This window comes from Quercus lobata, chromosome 7, assembly GCF_001633185.2.
Source record: "Quercus lobata isolate SW786 chromosome 7, ValleyOak3.0 Primary Assembly, whole genome shotgun sequence".
Classification (NCBI taxonomy): Eukaryota; Viridiplantae; Streptophyta; class Magnoliopsida; order Fagales; family Fagaceae; genus Quercus; species Quercus lobata.
In genome coordinates this window covers 36,683,572-36,704,016 of record NC_044910.1, presented here as the reverse complement: position 1 = coordinate 36,704,016, position 20,445 = coordinate 36,683,572, and the positions used below count along the sequence as shown (strand labels likewise).

General features: G+C 38.5%; 1 protein-coding gene across 1 annotated transcript; it reads left to right on the top strand.

Annotated features, from left to right (window-relative positions):
- The first annotated feature begins 11,172 nt into the window (after nucleotides 1–11,172).
- LOC115952815 (digalactosyldiacylglycerol synthase 1, chloroplastic) lies at nucleotides 11,173–19,356 on the top strand. The gene is made up of 7 exons (XM_031070101.1): nucleotides 11,173–11,951; nucleotides 13,265–13,297; nucleotides 14,707–14,794; nucleotides 16,787–17,271; nucleotides 17,365–17,631; nucleotides 17,827–18,176; nucleotides 18,443–19,356. The coding sequence occupies exons 1-7, from the start codon at nucleotides 11,310–11,312 to the stop codon at nucleotides 18,975–18,977; spliced, it is 2,400 nt and encodes a 799-aa protein (XP_030925961.1). The 5' UTR covers nucleotides 11,173–11,309; the 3' UTR covers nucleotides 18,978–19,356.
- Nucleotides 19,357–20,445: the final 1,089 nt, after the last annotated feature.

Here is a 20,445-nt window from a genome sequence, read left to right as displayed (position 1 = left end):
ATGTAACGTAATTTTGCTTTTAAGTAATTGATTTCCACATGAGCTTGAGTCCGAGGACCATGCAAGGCCTTGGTTCTGTCCAAAACTTGTGAGATTTCTTTTCTGTACTTGGTTTCCCCATAGGCTTGAGTCCGAGGACCATGCAAGGCCTTGGTTCTGTCCAAAACTTGTGAGATTTCTTTTCTGTACTTGGTTTCCCCATAGGCTTGAGTCCGAGGACCATGCAAGGCCTTGGTTCTGTCCAAAACTTGTGAGATTTCTTTTCTGTACTTGGTTTCCCCATAGGCTTGAGTCCGAGGACCATGCAAGGCCTTGGTTCTGTCCAAAACTTGTGATTTCTTTTTGTACTTGGTTTCCCCATAGGCTTGAGTCCGAGGACCATGCAAGGCCTTGGTTCTGTCCAAAACCTTTTTGTACTTGGCTTGAGTCCCCATGCAAGGCCTTGGTTCTGTCCAAAACTTGGCTTGAGTCCGAGGACCATGCAAGGCCTTGGTTCTGTCCAAAACTTGTGATTTCCTTTCTGTACTTGGTTTCCCCATAGGCTTGAGTCCGAGGACCATGCAAGGCCTTGGTTCTGTCCAAAACTTGTAAGATTTCCTTTCTGTACTTGGTTTCCCCATAGGCTTGAGTCCGAGGACCATGCAAGGCCTTGGTTCTGTCCAAAACTTGTGATTTTTCTTTTTTGTACTTGGTTTCCCCATAGGCTTGAGTCCGAGGACCATGCAAGGCCTTGGTTCTGTCCAAAACTTGTAAGATTTCCTTTCTGTACTTGGTTTCCCCATAGGCTTGAGTCCGAGGACCATGCAAGGCCTTGGTTCTGTCCAAAACTTGTAAGATTTCCTTTCTGTACTTGGTTTCCCCATAGGCTTGAGTCCGAGGACCATGCAAGGCCTTGGTTCTGTCCAAAACTTGGATTTCTTTTCTGTACTTGGTTTCCCCATAGGCTTGAGTCGAGGACCATGCAAAGTTCTGTCCCTGTACTTGGTTTTAGGCTTGTCCACCAAAGGCCTTGGTTCTGTAAGATTTCCTTTCTGTACTTGGTTTCCCCATAGGCTTGAGTCCGAGGACCATGCAAGGCCTTGGTTCTGTCCAAAACTTGTGAGATTTCTTTTCTGTACTTGGTTTCCCCATAGGCTTGAGTCCGAGGACCATGCAAGGCCTTGGTTCTGTCCAAAACTTGTGATTTTTCCTTTCTGTACTTGGTTTCCCCATAGGCTTGAGTCCGAGGACCATGCAAGGCCTTGGTTCTGTCCAAAACTTGTAAGATTTCCTTTTTTTTTTCTTTTTTTTTCTTTTTTTTATTATTTTTTTTTTATGCTTCGAATGTAAGCCCCTAGACCAGGGCAGGGAGAGCTGGTTTGTGGCCAAAAGCCCCTAGAGCTGCCCGCGCCGTTGGCATTGCAAGGCATAGCCCCTAGCAGAAGTTTATGTCGGAGCAACAGCTGTGTGTTACAGAAGACGTAGGAAACCTCACGAACCTCTGCTTGCTGGAGAGTCGACTCCATCGCCACCTGCGCCAACGCGCAAGCCTTTCCCACAGACGGCGCCAATTGTAGGGACACAATTTCTAACGACCCAAGGATGGGCTCGTATATAAAGGGGTCCAAACAATACGATTTGTAGAGAGTGGGCTTAGAAAGGCTGGACCTTGGTTGTCGGGCAGCGATTTAGTCAAGGTTTTTCATGGGAGCCCATACAAAGGTGAGTTTGGCCTGAATGACTCAGCCTTACACGGGTGTGGCGTGAAGATCTATCTCCTCGGAATTAGTCCGAGGAGAGTCTCGTCCTAGCCACCCTTCTTTTTTATGAGTTCGTTCTTCTCCCTTTTTCTCTCCCTTCTGGGCCTCCCTCTGTTAATGCAGCAAGCTTCCCTTTTATACTAGTATTTCCTTCCCGTTCTTCACCTACGTGTCCGTTTCTCCTTGTTCTGGGTGGTTACTTGTCTTGTCAATCCTCACGTCAGAGTGGTTGGGGATAGCTGGATAGCAGGATATGAGTATGGGTTTGTCAGGCGCTGGGCTCCACATTAGGGTGCTGGCAGCCTTCTCCCTTGTGCTGTTCCTGTGCTGAATCTGTCCTTTTCTTCCAGTGTTTCTGTGGGATATTGGACGTAAAGTCGTCCTCGGCCACATTCTTGGGCCTTCGAGGAGTTTCCATTCCGCGTCCTTGACAGTAGGGCTCCTCGGCTTGGGCTTTCGGCCCTTAATACAAAGTGGGCTGGGGCCTCAGATCTCGGGCCCCACAGCTATGTACAAATGGCAAAAGTCCTCTTGACGAATTCACATAAAGAGGAAGGGAAAAGCCATACATCAAACCAAAACAACACTCAAAATACGTTCAAGATCGTCAGAACAGTTAACAGATTGTTGACGAATAAACATAGCGCAAGATACAAAGATATGAACAAGTGCAAATCAACCAAAAGGGGTAAGCATGCTTCATTTTAACCCATAACCACTGGGTGATTAACATCGTTCTCAAAATAAATGATTGTTCTAAAAAAAAAAAAAAGGGGGCCCAAAACAAGAAGGGCATTCACCAAATACAACAAAAATTTTTCCAAGTAACAGGGTCAGGTATCAGCGGAAGCGTCCACAGCGGCAGGTGCGTCAGTGGCAGGCTCGGGAGCATCACCATCTGGGGCAGAGCACTGAGCAGCCTCGTCCAAAGCCATCTCCTTATCTACCTCCTCCAAATCTAAACTCTCCATGTTGACCCCAGAAGGATGCTTGATGAGATACCTCCTGAGCAGCTCGAAACCTTTAAAATACCAACTGAAGAGTACAGTATTGTACTCGTCAGTGGTCTGGAAAGCCTCCACCGACCTGGCAGCAATAGTTGCAAGCTTCTCCTTGGCTGAAAGAAGCTGCTCATCCTTCTCTTGGGTCAACTGGCGTTCAACCCTGAGGTCGTTATCTAACGCTTTAACCTTCTGCTTCAAAGTGGTCGCCTCGTCCATGGAGGTAATCAGGTTCTTCTTCAGATCGGAATTTTCTTTCTCCAGGGCTTCCATTCGGGTCGTCAGAGATGCCACCTTGGCCTCTTGAGTGATATACTCAGTCGTAATGTGGAGGCTCTCTCCCAACACCTGGAAAGAGGTTATAAGTCGTCAATAAAAAAATAATATATATATATATATATATAAACACATATGAAAAGGGAAAACGTGGAAGAACTCCGTACCTGGACGGGCTTATGAACATGACGGGAGGCAACGTCGTTCAAAGACATGTCTGAGAGAGCCCTTAGGTCCTCTGGGGTGACAACCTCATGAGCCTTGTCCAAGGCTAACCTCTCATTGTCCCATATTGTTGACGAACAAACATCAGCCTTCTTCTTCTCCTTCCCTTTACCAGCCACGCGCTGCCTTTTTGAGCCGGGAGTAACGATCTCCTCTATTAACGTAGTTGGAGAGGCAGTTCTCGTCGTCTCCAGAGCTATGGGAGGAATGGTACTAAGGGGAGTGGGAGCAGGGCCCTTCCCGGTCACGCGCACGACCTTCTTCCCTAGATTGGACAGGGGCTCGTCCTTCTTCGACCTCATCTTCGCGTACATATCCTTGTTAAACTTTGTCGTCATCTCTGCAAGAAGAAAACACTTATCAAAAATGCCTAAGTACACAAGAAGAATCAGCAGTGACGAGGATAATACTTACTCTTTTTTCCTTCAATACCAAGTTGACGAAGAACGTAAGGCGACGGGTCGGGACCGAGGTTGTAAAATGCAAGAGACCGGGGGTCAACGAATTCGTCCCAGCTCTCAATCGTCTCTGCGTACCCGATCGCAGTCTCGATGCGCTCCTTGTAACGGCTCTTAAGCCCAGGTCGTCTCTTAACTAGGCCAAACAAAGAAACAAAGGAGTTAGCAAAACCAGAAGCTCAAAAGTAGCAAAATTAAACGACGGGGAGAAATACTGATGCACCTAAGGTCGGGGTTCCCCACCGACGGAGCAACCTCGGGATATCACCCCAATCACTGCTGGATTGAGTCTCGAAGTCGTCCCCAGACACAAAGAAAAAGCGCGACTTCCAATACCTGAAGGACGAGGGCAAGCCCTTGACAATCCTAGTCTTTCTCTCCCAGGGGACTAACTCATAATACCCCCACTCTTTGGATTCTTTCAAGCGGTACAAGTAGGTGAGCTCAGCCATCCTGATCATATCCCCGTTGGAGGCCAACCATATTTGCATACAGTTGATCACGATCCTCCACGAGTTAGGCATGAGCTGCCTGGGGACAATATCGAAATGATCTAGAAGTTCCATCAGGAACGAGTGGACGGGGAATCTAAGCCCGCAGGTGAAAGTTGACTCATAAAAACATATTTCACCTGGGAAAAAGTGGCAGGCCCTATCTTCTTCCCTGGGTAGACGAACACGAACCCTAGATGGAAACTGAAACCTATCCTTGAATCTATTTACAGTTTCAGGGTCCAGGCCACAAACCTCCTCGAGGGCGTAAAAAGCCCTAACCACCCGTTGGCTAGAGACGGCTGTATCTCCTTCAGCCGGGTCGTCACTAGAAGACAACCCAGTCTCAAGATTACTAGATCTAACCTCAGACATTGACCCTCTCCTAGCTAAACCCTCGAACCAATTCAGCGATTGACGGAGCAAGGGCAACAAGTTGCCCAAAACCACGCTCAGACAATTGCCCTCAAACACAAAATTTTTCATAAACGGATAAGTGCCCAAAGACCCCCTAGACGCGCGAAAAGGAAGGAGACCGACGGACAAGCTATCCTAACCTCCAAACTATCAACCATGGAAATGCAGAAATCAAAGGGGCAGAAAAATACGACTCAAACTAAATCCCAAAAAAGAAGAAGAAAAACAGAAACCAACAACAGAAGAAGAATAAAAGGAAACATAGAATCAGAAATTATGAAAAAAAGAAAAAAAAGAAGGAAGTGAAAGGAAAGAGACACGCACCTCCAATGGCGGAACGGCGAAAACACAGCGCAAGGTGATTTGGAGAAGAAAGAAAGTCTCAAAAGAACGCTCAGGGTACCACTGGAAAATTTTCTGTCTTTGCTCTCTGAAAAGTGAAAGAAAAAATTAAAGAAGAGAAGTTTTAAACTTAGGCCAAAAAGCGATTGAAAAACCAGCAGGAAACCCAAGGGTCATACCATTAATTCCACGGATCGTCACGCGCCACGTGGCCATGATTGCCTGTAGCGCCGCCACTAAGCATTAAAAGCGGAACAGAACCCCAAGAGTCACAAGAGAAGCTTTTCATCTTCTGTGATCGTCATGACACGTCACCGACGACCCCAGAACCTGGGGGGCAATTGATGGGAATGACGATGCTGCATCCCTAGACGAAGATAACGCTAGTGACGGAGGAAGCATCCTTGACGAAGTCATCAGGAACAACGAAGAAAGCTATCGTCACTGACGAAGACAGGGAGTCACTCAATGCAGTCAATCAATGACCTGAGCGGTTACGAAATCAACTCAGCAGACCGTTGGGAACCTCTTAAAAGTCTCATTATTGGATCAGGGGCGTTACTTGAGAAAGCATTAACCATCCCAACGGCTAGCCCCCAAGGTTGCAGGTATAAAGCTCCCACACAGTCAGTAGGAAGGTACGAAAGATCAGAACACAGATCCACATCTTGATTTTCTACTATTTTTATCATTCTAACTTTGGCATCGGAGACGTTGTGGCAGGCACCACACCGGTGACCATCGTTGAGCATATTCTCTCGCACCACGAAGGATTCCATCCGCTCACCGTTACTGACGATCCTGTGCATCATCATGAATCATATCATATCGTAAAATCGTACGTATTGTACGATATATAGAAAAATGCTTTAAAATGAGATTTTTTGTTAAAATTTGTACTTTTATTTGAATCTAACAAGTTGTTAGACTTGTTTTAAACACAAAATTATTAGATGGACAAAGTTTAGCTACAAAATTAGTTGTAACCTTAGGCTACAAACTTACTTAATATCTTTTTATTGGATGTGAATTTTGACAAATCCACCATTGGATTACATCTTCTTTTTATATCCTCCATGCTTGCAAAATTTCAAGAAAATTAAAGATCAATAGCTATGTCATCAATAAATTTTTTAAATTGCAAGTTTTTGTAATTTAAAATTATGCACAAAATATAAGTTTATAGATCATATAGTAAATGATATCCGATTGACACAAAATTTAACATGTGTATTAAGGGCGTAAAGAACATGCAATCCAACGGTTAGATTTTCAAAATATGTTGTAGTATTTATTTTATTGAGTGAGTTTGTAGCCTTAAGTTACAACCAATTTTGTAACTAAACTTTGTCCTTATTAGATTACTTAATTTAACCTAATAAAATAACATATTCTTAAGTTTTTTTTCCCTCTCTTTTTTCTACAAAATTTAGACTACACAGTACATACTTACACTTCACTTTAATATTTACAAATTTATTTTCTATACTATGAATAAGATATTAATTGAAAATATAATTATTTTTTATTTTTTTCATTATCGTTATAAGTCCTAGAAACTAGAATGCCAAGAAGAATTTTTTTTTTTAATTATTAGAATAAAAAGAACAAGAAGAGATAGTAAATGTTAGTGACGATGAAGAAATAAATTTCCAAAATGATAAACATGATGATAGCATTGACTTAGATAGGATTGATTAGCCAATATGATGAAAATAAATTAATTTTTGGGTCATTTGTAATATATTATCACTTTTGAATTTAAGTAATTTGAATGCGTATGTTATAAACACGTGCTAGTTTTATTTATTTAGTTAGCTTGTTAAATATTATTACATGAGTGATGAATAAATTAGCCATTAACTGAATATATTCAAAATTTATAATAAATATACTTATATACTCTTTATATATGTATATCTATAATTTTTTTTATAAATTTTATTAAGTATTTGTGTATCTTATGATACACGATATGATACAATACACGATACGAAAAAATAAAAATCGATTCACGATACGATTCACGTTTTGACAACTATGGTCTTGAATAGCCTGTATAGTACCCATCAGTCATCACTACACCCTTTCGTACAAGTTTTTTCTATTACTCTATATTTCCAAATACACAATTTCTATTAGCTTTCTCTCTAACATATTTTTCTATAATTTTATGGAAAGACAATATTAGAAAGTTGTTCTTAAACCTCCATGAGTGGAAGTGCGTTCATCATGGAGGTTTATGCTATAATCAAATCCTGAGAGGTTATTTGACCAAGAGTACCAATCACACTGAGTTTTGCTCTAAGTGGCACAAATCAACCTTTAAAGACAATATTTTTGTAGCGTGATTCTATAGCATTGTGAGATTGTTCTAGACTTCTTTTTTATTTTATATTCTTGTAAATTATTTGAGTTATTAATTATCAATTGTATAAAACTTGTTTATTCACTAAAATATTTCTAACATGCCAGAGTTGTTAAGGTGGTTTTTAAGTGGGTGCACCATTAACACTACTTTTATTGAACACCAAGCATGACAAATTATATTAGCAATTATGAAAAATAAAACAATTTTTGGGTCTCCACTCTTTGATCTTAAGATCTGTACTCTATGGAAAAATATAACCTGGGTGTATATTTCCTTCCCCTCACAATTGGTGGGAACCACCATTTTTTTGTGAGTCCTACTAAGAGCATCCACAACAGTGGAGCTATTTTTATAGCTATTTGACACCACAAAAAACTACTTTATTTATTTTATCTATCCACTTTACAAAACATGCTGCAGCAGTGGATTTATTTTAGCTTTCAATACAATAAAATAATATAAATATCACAATAAAATAATATATCTACTATAATAAAATAATACATCGCACAAAAGAAAAAAAACACCACAAACTGATAATGGCACAATTCACAACCACCGCCAAGAACAACCACCCACAAAAACCTTTCAGCTAACTACATCCACCTCCACCACCACTCCACTAGCAACAAACCGCCATTTCAACCACAATCCACAGTCACAACCAAACCCACAAAAAAAATCAAACACCAAAAAACCCATGCGAAGAAGAACCAAAAACACCAGCAAAAAAAAAAAATATATATATATATATTTATATATCGGAAACCCACAAACCCAGCAATCCAAAACCCATGAACCCAAAATTCCCACCGTCGTTGATCATGGCACCGTAGGGACGAGTGATGTTACTAATTACCATTGACGTTCTGCGACGAGCTGGAGTTGATGTTACTGTGGGTTCAGTGGAGAATCAACCCTGCATCGATGCTGCCCATGTTGTCAACATCCTCGCCATGCTTTGGTTTCCGATTACACTTTGATCTCATCGCTCTATTCGTACATCTCTCTTTCGGCTTGGGACTTGGGGCTTGGGATGGCGAGCTGGGTCGGTGGAAGGGATGGGTCAGAGTTGGGCAGGCGAGCTGGGTCTGTGGTGGCGTGTGTTAGCGGTGTGGGTCGGGGGGTGGCGGCGTGAGAGGTCTGAAAGTTGAGAGAGAGAGTTGAGAGTTGTGAGAAGAAAAGAAAAAAAAAAAAAGGACAAAATAATATTTTAATAAGAGGGAGAATAAAAAATTATTTTTCTTTCTAGCTTTCAGCTATAGTGCATATTAAATAGATGTATACTGTAGCAAAAAAGTAAAAAAAAAAAAAAGGTATAACTTCACTGCTGCAATTCTCTTTTTTGTGTTTTGGTGTAGTTATTTAGTTACATTGCAGTAAATGCTCTGTCAAGGGAGGAAACGTACAACTGTAAGAGGTATACTTCCTCCACGTATTCTTCATAAACAGGTGAGGCCCATTAGATAACGTTTCTATACTTTGGGTTGGGGCTTTTCAGCAACCCAGATTATCTTGTCAAGTTGGATGTGGCTTGGGGACCGTCGGTCACATGGACAGGGGACATCAGGACATGTGAATTCCCATGAATGAAAGCAATTACTTGGATCATGACACGAGCGGTGAAAAACATAGGATCCAAAGTTGGGTGGGTTCACATTCGCAGCAAGCCCACAAGTCAGAGAGAAACAGCTAGCAAAACCATTCATCCGTGTCAAATCAAATTAGCAGTATATGAATTTTTCTGGATGGGAATAGAACGTAATGGATAGCCTCAAAATTGTCGACTAAATTTGTCGTATATATAGTCATAGGACAACCAAGACTTATGTGATTCTCTTGCTTGATTCCTAAACGTCTTTCATTGGCCGTTGTTAACATTAATTGCGATAACTTAGAAGAGAGACTAGAGAGTACTAGAGGGTCATACAAAGGGACAAAATATATAGTTTGTTGCTTTTCCAATTTTTGCTTTTAGGGTTGTTCTTTGTTGTTGCTGTTACTGTCATATACAGACTAGTTTTGCTTTTGGAGAACTTAGGATTTACTTGTATATTACTGCAAGCTATATTAGAAAGATGCATATATGCTATGTGGCTGAGCACAATTCTCATTCTGATACAAACTCTCTAACAAGCAGTGCAAGCAAGGATATACTATATATGGTATATGCTATGTGCAGTGGTTGTTATTTGTTAGAGTTTGTATGCTCCTCAAGTCCTCAAAGAAGCATGTATTGTTGTTCACACGTAATAATTGCCAACCACTATACTGTTTGCCGAATTGGTCTATCCAATGCATGGTTTTGTTTTTTTTAGAGAAGAAAGAAAAAGAAAAAGAAAAGAGCTAATCAAATTATTTTATGCATATAATTAATCATATGCAAATTACGTGAGCCTATGACCCAAGAAATTGCACCTTGTGATCTAGACAGCGAGTGCCTAACCCAAATATTCAAGTACTGCAAATGGCCTAATTTATACATTATCGATCACGTGTTTTATTAATTTAGAATTTTATATAAGGTATGTGCATGAGTAAGGCCTTTATATAACATAACATGTGATCTAATTATATATTCATAACCCAAGAAATGGTAATAACTTAATTTTTTTTTTTTCAAAGATTAATACAAATGGTAATAACTTGATGTGAAGAACGATGTTCAATCAAAATTCATCAATTGCATCCATGTGAAGCTGCTATATATATGTTGGGAGATTTTGTATCTCTATTGTGCCCCCATCAAGATCCAACCTCTAAATACACTTTGCATATGAAATTAATATGTGATCCAATATTTAGGAAAATGATTAATCTATGATAATTTAAAGTATTTTCCAAACAGTATTGACTTAATGTAGCTAACCATATGGCTAGCTAATCCAAATTCATGCATCAAATGGTATCTTTGTGAAGTTATGCTTGGAGATTCGGGACAAACTCTTTGAGTATACTGCATACATGAAGAAAAGTCCACACATATATAGGTTGGTCACGTATGTTTTACAACTTTAGAATTTCAACCCTATAATAAAGGATTAGATTTATATGGAAAAAAGTTATGACGGGTAGGTAAAAAATTTGTGTCATGGATATTCGTGGAACTAAGAATAGAAATTTAATTACAAATCGATTTTATTTGTGTCAAGTCAAATAATTTAATTTTCATGTAAAATGTGATTTAATAAATGTTGATAGTCTGACTATCATCTAAATTAAAAAAAAAAAAAAATTATTAAGTGTGTGTTTGTTTAGCAACGTGTTTGTGTTATTGCTGCGTCTGCGTTTTTTGATTATTCCTATGACACTATTCATAGACCAGTCAAAACACAAAAACGTGTGAACTGTAGTAAGTGGACAATATTTTGCCTTTTAATTAATATTTTACTACAGTATTTTTAATAATAAATTTTCAATTTTTAACAAATAATAAGTATCTAAACTGACCATAAAGTTAAACAATGGTCCATCAATTGATCTTATATGATAACGAGCTAATAATTAAATTTTTAATGAGATCCACCGTTCACATGAAACGTGAGACGAGAGAGTCCTAATTCATTTAGTTGTCTTCTCTATTAAGCTATGCTCATAAGCCACTCGGTCCTATCAAAATTTAGGTGCAAAAGTACAGGCCACACATGCGATCCCCGCCACTCTTGTCCAGCATATTCTTTTCTATTAGAATATACCCAATCCCGTACAATCCTCACCCAATCACATTTCGCCACCTCACCTTATCACGTGACTCTACCTCCACATCAGCACCCGCAAATCTCGTCGACAAGTACACCCATCCCACGTGGCTACACACGTGTACAATCCAGAAAGAAAAAGAAAAACGACACACACAAAGACAATGCTAGTTCTTTCTCAGCATTTTCTCGTTCTTTCTCAGAGAGAGAGAGAGAGAGAGAATTCAATTCTTTCAAGCCCTAGAAATTTTCAAAGAACGAAGAGAAACCTTAGCATTTTCAGGGTCAGCCATGGACAGCGAGAATCGAGCAACGACGTCGTCTTCTTCTTCGTCGAATTCGAGCGCGTTCTCCATCATATCCAAAGGTTGGCGAGAGGTTCGTGACTCGGCGGACGCGGATATCCAACTCATGCGCCACCGAGCCAACTCGTTCAAGAACTTAGCGACGTCGTTCGACCGAGAGCTTGAGAATTTTATCAACTCGGCCTCGAATTCGTTTTCTGTGTCGGCGATTCGATCGCCTCCGGCGGAGATCGATTTCGTGAAGAGGCTCCAGCCGAAGCTCTCGGAGTTCCGGCGGGCGTACTCGTCGCCGGATTTCAGCAAGAAGGTTCTGGAGAAGTGGACTCCGAGGTCGCGGCTTCGGATCGATTTGTCGGCGATAAGGAACGCGATTGTGGCGGAGGTGGAGGATGGGGATGGAGTTGTTGATTTCAATAGGGTTAGGAAGAGGAACGTGGTGAGTTTCAGAGAGTTTTGGGGGGTGTGGAAGAGTGAGGTTGAAGGAGACGAAGCAGCACAGTCTAGGGATTGGGAGCCAATTCGTGTGTTGAAGACGAGACTCAGAGAGTTCGAGAAGCGAAGCTCTTCGGCCGAGATTTTCGGTGGGTTGAAGAACAGTGAGTTTGTGGAGAAATTGAAGTCAAGCTTGGTATGTTCTATCTTTCTTTGTTTTGAGCATGAATTTCTATAAAATATTAGTTGTCTTTATTTTATTGTTAATAAGTCGGTGCTGAATTAGTGATTCAGTGGAAAAATTGAAACAACAAGTGAAGCAAAGCTATGGAAAGTTGAGCTTGTGATTTTTATAGAGCTAATGAAGTGTAGCATATTCACTTTAGTATACTTGAAAATTTTTCAATATATCATTCTGGGTCCAATGAAATGTATAGGTATAGGAAGACGTCTTGTCAAATAGAGATTTTTTTCTTTTGACCATATTCAAATTGTTACTACTACAAAGAGTTTTGAAAGCTTTTGGGTATGCATGGGTTTCCAATTATTCACCTGAGAACTTCAAAGTCGCTTAGAACTTCAAATTCGGGTTCAGATGGTTGTGTCTTATTGGTGAAAGTTAGCTTTTGAAATTTGGAGCTCGAGAGAGGTTACCGATTAAAAGGGTGTATTGCTCTTTTATTCTCAATAGTCATGTGATTGTTAACTAATTTGTAGTTGATGGTGGTGTGTTTAACTATTTTAGTTGTATAAAGTCATGTTAGACCCAGCAAAAGTGGAAGCTTTGGGTACGACCTTTTTTTAAGTCATGTTAGAACAAAAAATGGAGAAAAAGTATATTGATGGTCATATTAGTTAGTTCCCATGTCCTCTCTAGGTGCAGTTTCAGGGTTCTTGCTATGAGCTTCCACACTTGTTACATGTGTGTAATATATGTTATGGGAGCTGCAGAACATTTATAGAAACAGAAATGTGTATTAAGTTGCATTAAATCACTTGAAGCTTTATAAAGAAGTAGTTGTTGTATCCTGTGACATATGCACTCATCATAAGATGTAGATCCCTCAACCAAGTGTTCAACCATGGAGCTAATGCTTCCACCTAGCAAAGGAGGTTTTTAACTTTTTATTCTATTTTATTTTATTTTTAAATTATGTGGCAAGTGGTGAATGTTATACGTCTTATCTATGATACCATGAGAGGTTGTTTTAATTATTTAATTAAAGCTTTTTCGAGGATTTCGGAACTATACAAATGTTATTGTTATACTTTGACTACTTAATAAGTGGATTTTCTCTTGTGAATGAGTTGTTAGACATGTCTCTTTAACTTGTACAAAGTTACCTATAGTTTTTTGAATAATTATTTCTAGGGGCTTGTATATATTCTGTGGTTGTTGTACGCTTTCTGTCTAAAGTTGTTAATGTGTGCATATAGACTTAAACCTATATATAATATATCCATACATCACAACATCTGATATTTATATATATAATTTTTTTTTTGCAGAAAGCAATGTGCAAGGAGTCTCAGGAATCAAAGGTAGGTCCATGTGGATGATTTCTTTTGAAGCTTTTGGCTTCATGTGTTAATAAGCAACATGCTTTTCACAAATTTTATATGAATCAAGCATTCTATCTTCTTCTTGAGTCTTCCTCAAATATTTTACTGCTGTCTTTAGTGGTATGCAGTTTGAGGTTTGGAATTCTAATTGGATTAAATAGGAGGCCTCCTATGTAGAAAATCATGAAATTCATGTAGTGAAGCCCTCACTTTTATCCAATTCCAATGGTGCTTTTCAATTCCCTGCTGCCAAACATAGTGATCATTCTTATATTTAAAGCATCATTGAGTTGGTATGCTTTTTTCCATACCATAGCTGTCACATTTCATGCATCTTATCTGAACTATACTTTAGTAGTGACAATGGAGGGTACATAATTGTTTGAGGTGCTGCAAAAATGGAGCCTAAGGACTCAAGTACTGTGGAATGCCATTTTAGTGTATTTGGTGGCTATGATAAGGATCCTCCTATTTTTCATTTCTTTATGTAACCTTGCTAGAAGAATCTTTTGTATGCATTGGATTTTGAAACCTGTTTTTTTGGATAAAAATATTACATCCAAGTTTTTAGAGGTGGTTGTTTCAGAAAGCGAGTCAATGTTTATAAGGATTCCATTTTGTTTTATGCAGTTACTTTCAGTTATAGTCTTGCAGACTTGCAAGTATTTGAATGCATCTTATCATCAATGTGTCAGCTGCATCATACCTTGCATGTCCATACGTTCATGTGTTTGAAGACAAAAATAATGTTGTTGAGCAATACAATATTCAAATCTGAAAAACTAAACAACACTGTGCTCAAGGGCATTTCTAAAATTTTAACAATGGTAAGCTACACTCTACACTTTTCTGTTTGTGTTGGGGTTAGGGAATTTGTTTTGTGGTCATGAGACTGCTTAGGTTCCAGCTGCAAGCCTGGGCGTGTTTACACCCCATTAAAGCACCGGTCAAAGATTTGGACTATGGTTCCAGGGTGTCTAATGTGGTTAGTTTGGCAGGAATGCAATACCTGTACCTTTGAAGATAAAGAGAGATCTTTAGATCTCTTAAAATCTCTTCTTTGGTACTCTGTTTTAGTGGTCTCGAGTTTTGGGTTATACGCAATGTATTTTTATTCGTGCTTTTCTTCTCTCTATTAGGTTTACTCCTTTTGTTTTATGGATTTTTTTCAAGTTTAGAGTGTTCATCACGAGAACACATACCTTTTTTATCAATAAAATTTCTACTACCTATCAAAAAAAAAAAAAAACAAAAATTTAGTCTTTGATATTTGCTTTTTGGCCTAATAGAGGGACAACATTTGCATAAACTATGGAACGAAACTTGAAATTTTGGTAAATGGAGTAATTTACCATGCTGAGATCTTTTCTTTTTTATTTCTGTTACAGGAGGTTCCACCACTTGATGTGCCAGAACTTTTGGCATATTTTGTAAGGCAATCTAGTCCATTTTTGGATCAACTTGGTGTTAAAAAAGGTAAACAAATCTTTTAATTCTGTTAATCTGGTACCTTGAAATGCATAGATGCATAGGCTTTTTTTTCCCCAATTTCACCTGATGTTCAGGGTTTAATATATATGCATATTTAGACATTAATGTTTTCTAGCCAATCAGTAGAATTGAAAAGTGCTCTATTTTTTGCTAGATATTATTTCTCAGATATCATTTAGATTTAACAAAATCTAGTTGGCATGGAATAAATGATTTTTTTTATCACCCCTGTCAAATGTTAGTTCTCTTGAATGGGAATGGATATTTGGGACCATCCTCATTTCTTATCTAATGGATGCATTGCAATTGTACATTTGTGAACGATATTGTGAATTGGTGGATGTCTTTTTCGACATTTACTCAATTTCATTTAGAGAGAGGGATAGTCAGGTCAATTAATAGGCAGCTGCAATCAGCTTTTTGGTTCAGATCTTAGGACTTAGGGTTGTTTGGAAACTCTTTTTGGAACTCCTTAAGGTGGTCTGACCCAATCTTATTCATTGGCAATAACATGTTTAGGAGGATGAAAGATTTTGCAGGCCATTGAGAGTGTATCTATTTCTGGGCAAGGTTGGTGCGAGATCTGAGGAAACAATCCTGATATGGTTGGATATTTTTGTGACTAATTAACATCAAAAACTGAAGAAGAGAAATTTAAAACTCTGAACTAAATGAAAAAAAAAGGAGGCCCCCTGCTCTGTTGATCTTCTTTTGTTCATCTTATTATTCAAGCGGGCGAAATTTAGATACAGTACTTTAGATACAGTTCTTTAGGTACCCCTTTTATAATTCAGCCACCTGTCTAATACTTAACAGAGCAAACGGCGTTAAATACCCTTAGTTTTGCTTCTATTTTTTCCTTTTTTTTTTCTTGGAAGCATGAAAACGGTCTCTTTCTTTCTTCTTTTTCTCATTATTTTTCTCTTGGAAGAAATTCTCCTTAACCCACACATGATTGTGGTAATTTTTTAGAATCCACAACTCCAATATGAAATCACGTCTAAAGTTCTCATCTTTGAGATCAAAAGCCACCATGGAATCCCCATATCAGGTTAAACAAAACACCTTTCCCATCATTACCAGTAGAATCAAAAGGCATCACCGGGTAAGAGTCTGAGAGTATGTTAGATCTGGAAAGAGAATTACAAAAAGAAAAAAATCAGAAAAGAGAGGGATGGAGAGAAGCGGAGATCAGGCGTTTAACAAACTGTTTGACTGAAGACACGATATGCACAAGCCAACCCCTCCATCCATCTGAAATCTTGATTTCTTCAAAAATTTAGAAGTTTGAGAGAGTGTGAGATGCTAGGGAGGTTGTGGTTCTGGGTTTTCTTGCTGGTTTTCCATGGTTTTTAGTTTTTAACTTTTAAGTAAAGCATCAAAGAGAAAGAGGAGGAAAAAAAAAAAAACAGAGGAAGAGTCGGACGTTTGCTCTGTCAAGTATTATACAGGTGGCTGAATTATAAAAGGGGTACCTAAGGAACTGTATCTAAGTTTTGCCCTGTTCAAGCATACAACATTTGATGTAAAAAGTCGATTAAATAGCAAGAAAAAATCTCAATCAAACAGATGGCATCCTTTCTCATTGATGATAGCTGATGCTGACCTCTTAGGGTACTATCATCCTTGGGGAAAGTTCCATTTTCTGTACTCTGCCTTTTAGACTTTTTACCTGGATATAAAAATGAATTAATTGACAAGTGATGGGTTTATTAGAAACAAACACTGCCCATTATTTCAATTATTCAAAAAATATTGCGGAGATCAGCACGTGATTTTAGTTTGCATGATTGGAAAAAATTAAATTCCACATGTTTCTATTTTTTCCTCTCACGAAATGTCCCTTACCTATTTTGTCATCTCCACCAAGCAAATATTTTACATCCTCTATGCATTGTAGCTTCTATTAACAATTGAAAATGTATTGAATCGTTATAGCTTCTCTTATATTATTAATGTTATTCTAAATGGTTGCAGATATATGCGATAAGATAGTGGAAAGCTTGTGTAGCAAACGCAAGAACCAACTTTTACGGCACTCTTCATCTGCTGGGGAATCCTCTGTTATAGGGAATGATAACATTAATGATGAATTGGATTTGAGGATAGCCAGTGTCCTCCAAAGTACAGGTCATTGTTATGAGGGTGGATTTTGGACTGACCATGCAAAGCATGACCCATCCAATGGGAAAAGGCATGTTGCCATTGTCACAACTGCTAGTCTTCCTTGGATGACAGGAACAGCTGTAAATCCACTGTTTCGAGCTGCATATCTAGCGCAGTCTGCAAAACAAAATGTTACCCTACTGGTTCCATGGCTTTGTAGATCAGATCAAGAAATAGTTTATCCAAACAGTCTCACCTTTAGCTCACCAGAAGAGCAGGAAACTTATATACGTAACTGGCTCGAGGAAAGGATTGGCTTTAAGGCTGATTTTAAGATTTCTTTTTATCCTGGCAAGGTAGCTTCTGAATATATCAGCTTATTCACTTTCTTGTTGTATCATATAATGTTTAAATTAACATCTGACATCTTTGTTCTGGTTATTTTTCAGTTTTCAAAAGAAAGGAGAAGCATAATACCTGCCGGAGATACTTCTCAGTTTATCCCGTCCAAGGATGCTGACATTGCTATCCTAGAAGAGCCAGAGCACCTGAATTGGTACCATCACGGTAAGCGTTGGACTGATAAATTTAACCATGTTGTGGGCGTTGTCCACACAAATTACTTGGAATATATTAAGAGGGAGAAGAATGGGGCCATCCAAGCATTCCTCGTAAAGCACATAAACAATTGGGTTACAAGAGCATATTGCCACAAGGTATTAGTCTATTTTATTGCATATTCTAATTATCTGTTACTTTTGTATTTTGTTTATACTATGTTGTAGCTTGGTTTGTGAATAACTGGTTAAGAACAGAAAGAGTTCTAAATAATTTCTGATATATTTTTCTTTCTGTATCATAGGGTGTTTATTGCATGGCAAAAAACTAAATTTTCTGTAATCCTTATACAGGTTCTTCGTCTTTCTGCTGCTACTCAGAATTTACCAAAGTCTGTGATTTGCAATGTTCATGGTGTGAATCCTAAATTTTTGAAAATTGGAGAAAAGGTTGCTGCAGAAAGGGAACTTGGGCAGCAAGCCTTTTCAAAAGGAGCATATTTCTTAGGCAAGATGGTCTGGGCAAAGGGATATAGAGAGTTGATAGATCTCTTAGCAAAGCACAAGAATGATCTTGATGGCTTCAAGTTGGACGTGTATGGGAATGGAGAGGATGCCCATGAAGTTCAGAGTACAGCTAAAAGGTTGGATCTGAATCTCAATTTCCTAAGAGGAAGAGACCATGCAGATGACTCTCTTCATGGGTAAGGATTTTTCAGAACTCATTTTGTTGACACTGCATTGTTTGTGTGTGCCCCCCGCCCTACTTTTCTCTCCCCTTTTCTTTTCCTTTCCTTCTGGATTTAAACTTAAAATTACAATGGAGGTTGGCAAGACCTCAAAACTACTAAAATGTTTTTTATCGGGTATATAAACACCTAATCAGTGAATTTGATTGAATTTTTTTTTTGCACACCCACCTTCCCATGCTAACTGTTGGCCTCCTTTGGACATTTCTTTGTTGTTGAAGGTACAAAGTCTTCATAAATCCTAGTATTAGCGATGTGCTCTGCACAGCTACTGCTGAGGCACTTGCAATGGGAAAATTTGTAGTATGTGCGGAACACCCATCAAATGAATTCTTTAGGTCATTTCCCAACTGTTTGACTTACACAACATCTGAGGACTTCATTGCCAGAGTGAAAGAAGCACTAGAAAGTGAACCTCAACCTCTTACTCCTGAGGAAAGATATAACCTTTCATGGGAAGCTGCCACCCAGAGATTTATTGAGTATTCTGAGCTTAACAAAGTCTTGAATTACACTGAAGATGGTGCAAAATTCAGCAGAAATAATAGAAAGATCGTTAAGAAATCAGTTTCATTACCTAGTTTGAGTCAGATATTTGATGGAGGGTTGGCATTTGCCCATTACTGTCTCACCGGGAATGAATTTCTTAGAATTTGTACTGGGGCGATCCCTGGCACACGTGACTATGACAAGCAGCATTGCAAAGACCTTAACCTTTTGCCTCCACAGGTAGAAAATCCCATCTATGGTTGGTAAGCAGATCAACCCATCTGTAAGAGCGATTCCTTGTGTATAATCCTTACATTTCATATCTAGGAGCCTGCTTTGTTTAATTAGTCTAAGTTTTCCTTGATGATGTAACCACTTCTGTAGCACATATAGTTAGATAAATCCAAGTTTTGCAGTTTTCTCATGTCAATATAGAAGACTAATGGAAATAGTGTATAAACAGTTTGTAATGAAAAAGAACTATGCTCTGTTAGGGAAGTTGCAATAATGAAGATTTTAGCTCAAGCCTGAAAAGGCTCGTTTAATCCCTAATTGGTTTTCATGTTTTTGGTCTTGCCTCTTGGGAGATTTAATTGCCATTAGCCGGTTTTGTGCAAATAAATTGAATTGACTACATTCGGTCAAAGGGCTTTGTCCATGACAGATTATATCCTTTATACATTGGGCTTTGATTGTCTCACTCTCTCGGCATACACTCTCCTACCTATCATTTGTTAAATGTGGATATTCTTGAAAAATGTGGACACAGGAAATGTGAAAAAATAATTATTCTTTTAATTGTGCACTTGTTTTACAGGTGGCAGGCACAAATTGGCCTGCCTGATTGCATGCTCAAAATTTCGATAGATAATGTGTTTCTGAATTACTTGTCATTTTTGGTAGGATGAGCCATTTAAACCTGTTTTGTGTTGACGCTGAAATTGTTTACTACTAATATTGTTGTTCTAATTAAGTGTATTCCCTGACATAAGCCTCTCGAGTGATCTTCACATTGATATATTGTTGTTGTGGTTGTGTTAGAATGATGTGATTAAATAATTAAATTTACCATTTTTTAATTGTTTAAACTTTTGGGACAATTGATAATTTAAAAAATCCTATTTATTATTCATTGTTGTTGTCCTAAGTTTGATCATTGTTCTCTCCACTTTATATCCCATTTAAAATCTTACATGTTGGACTTCACCTATTAAAAAGGAGTTCAAACTCACATGTAAGGGGAAGTACTAGAATTATGTGGTTAAATGATTAAATTTATCATATTAATATATTTTTGTGTCCAATCTATTAAAGACTTGATTTTTTTTTTTTTTTTTGTTTTCTTTCATATATCTTATAGTGTTATATATGTAGTTATTTTGAGATTTGAGCAGCTGTTACCTTATTGTATCCAAATTACATTTTCCTAAGGGGACCTGAATTTCCAAACCAAAATCTCCACTGCATTATATGATAGATTTCCGAAGAACTTGCAGTTGTCTAGCTAATGCTCCAAATTGCTTAGCAAATCTGTCTTGAGCTCATTGCCCTTGGCTATCCGCACTCGGCAGTGCCTTGATCACCAGTTCATGGTATTCTTTTTGAAGATTGTTAGAGGAGCATTGAATTTTTGAACTACATAACATGACATAATTAAACGTGTAGGACCATTTTAAGAAGAGGGAGGTGGTTCTTATGACTGGCCAACCATGGCATCTTACACCAATTATTTTTA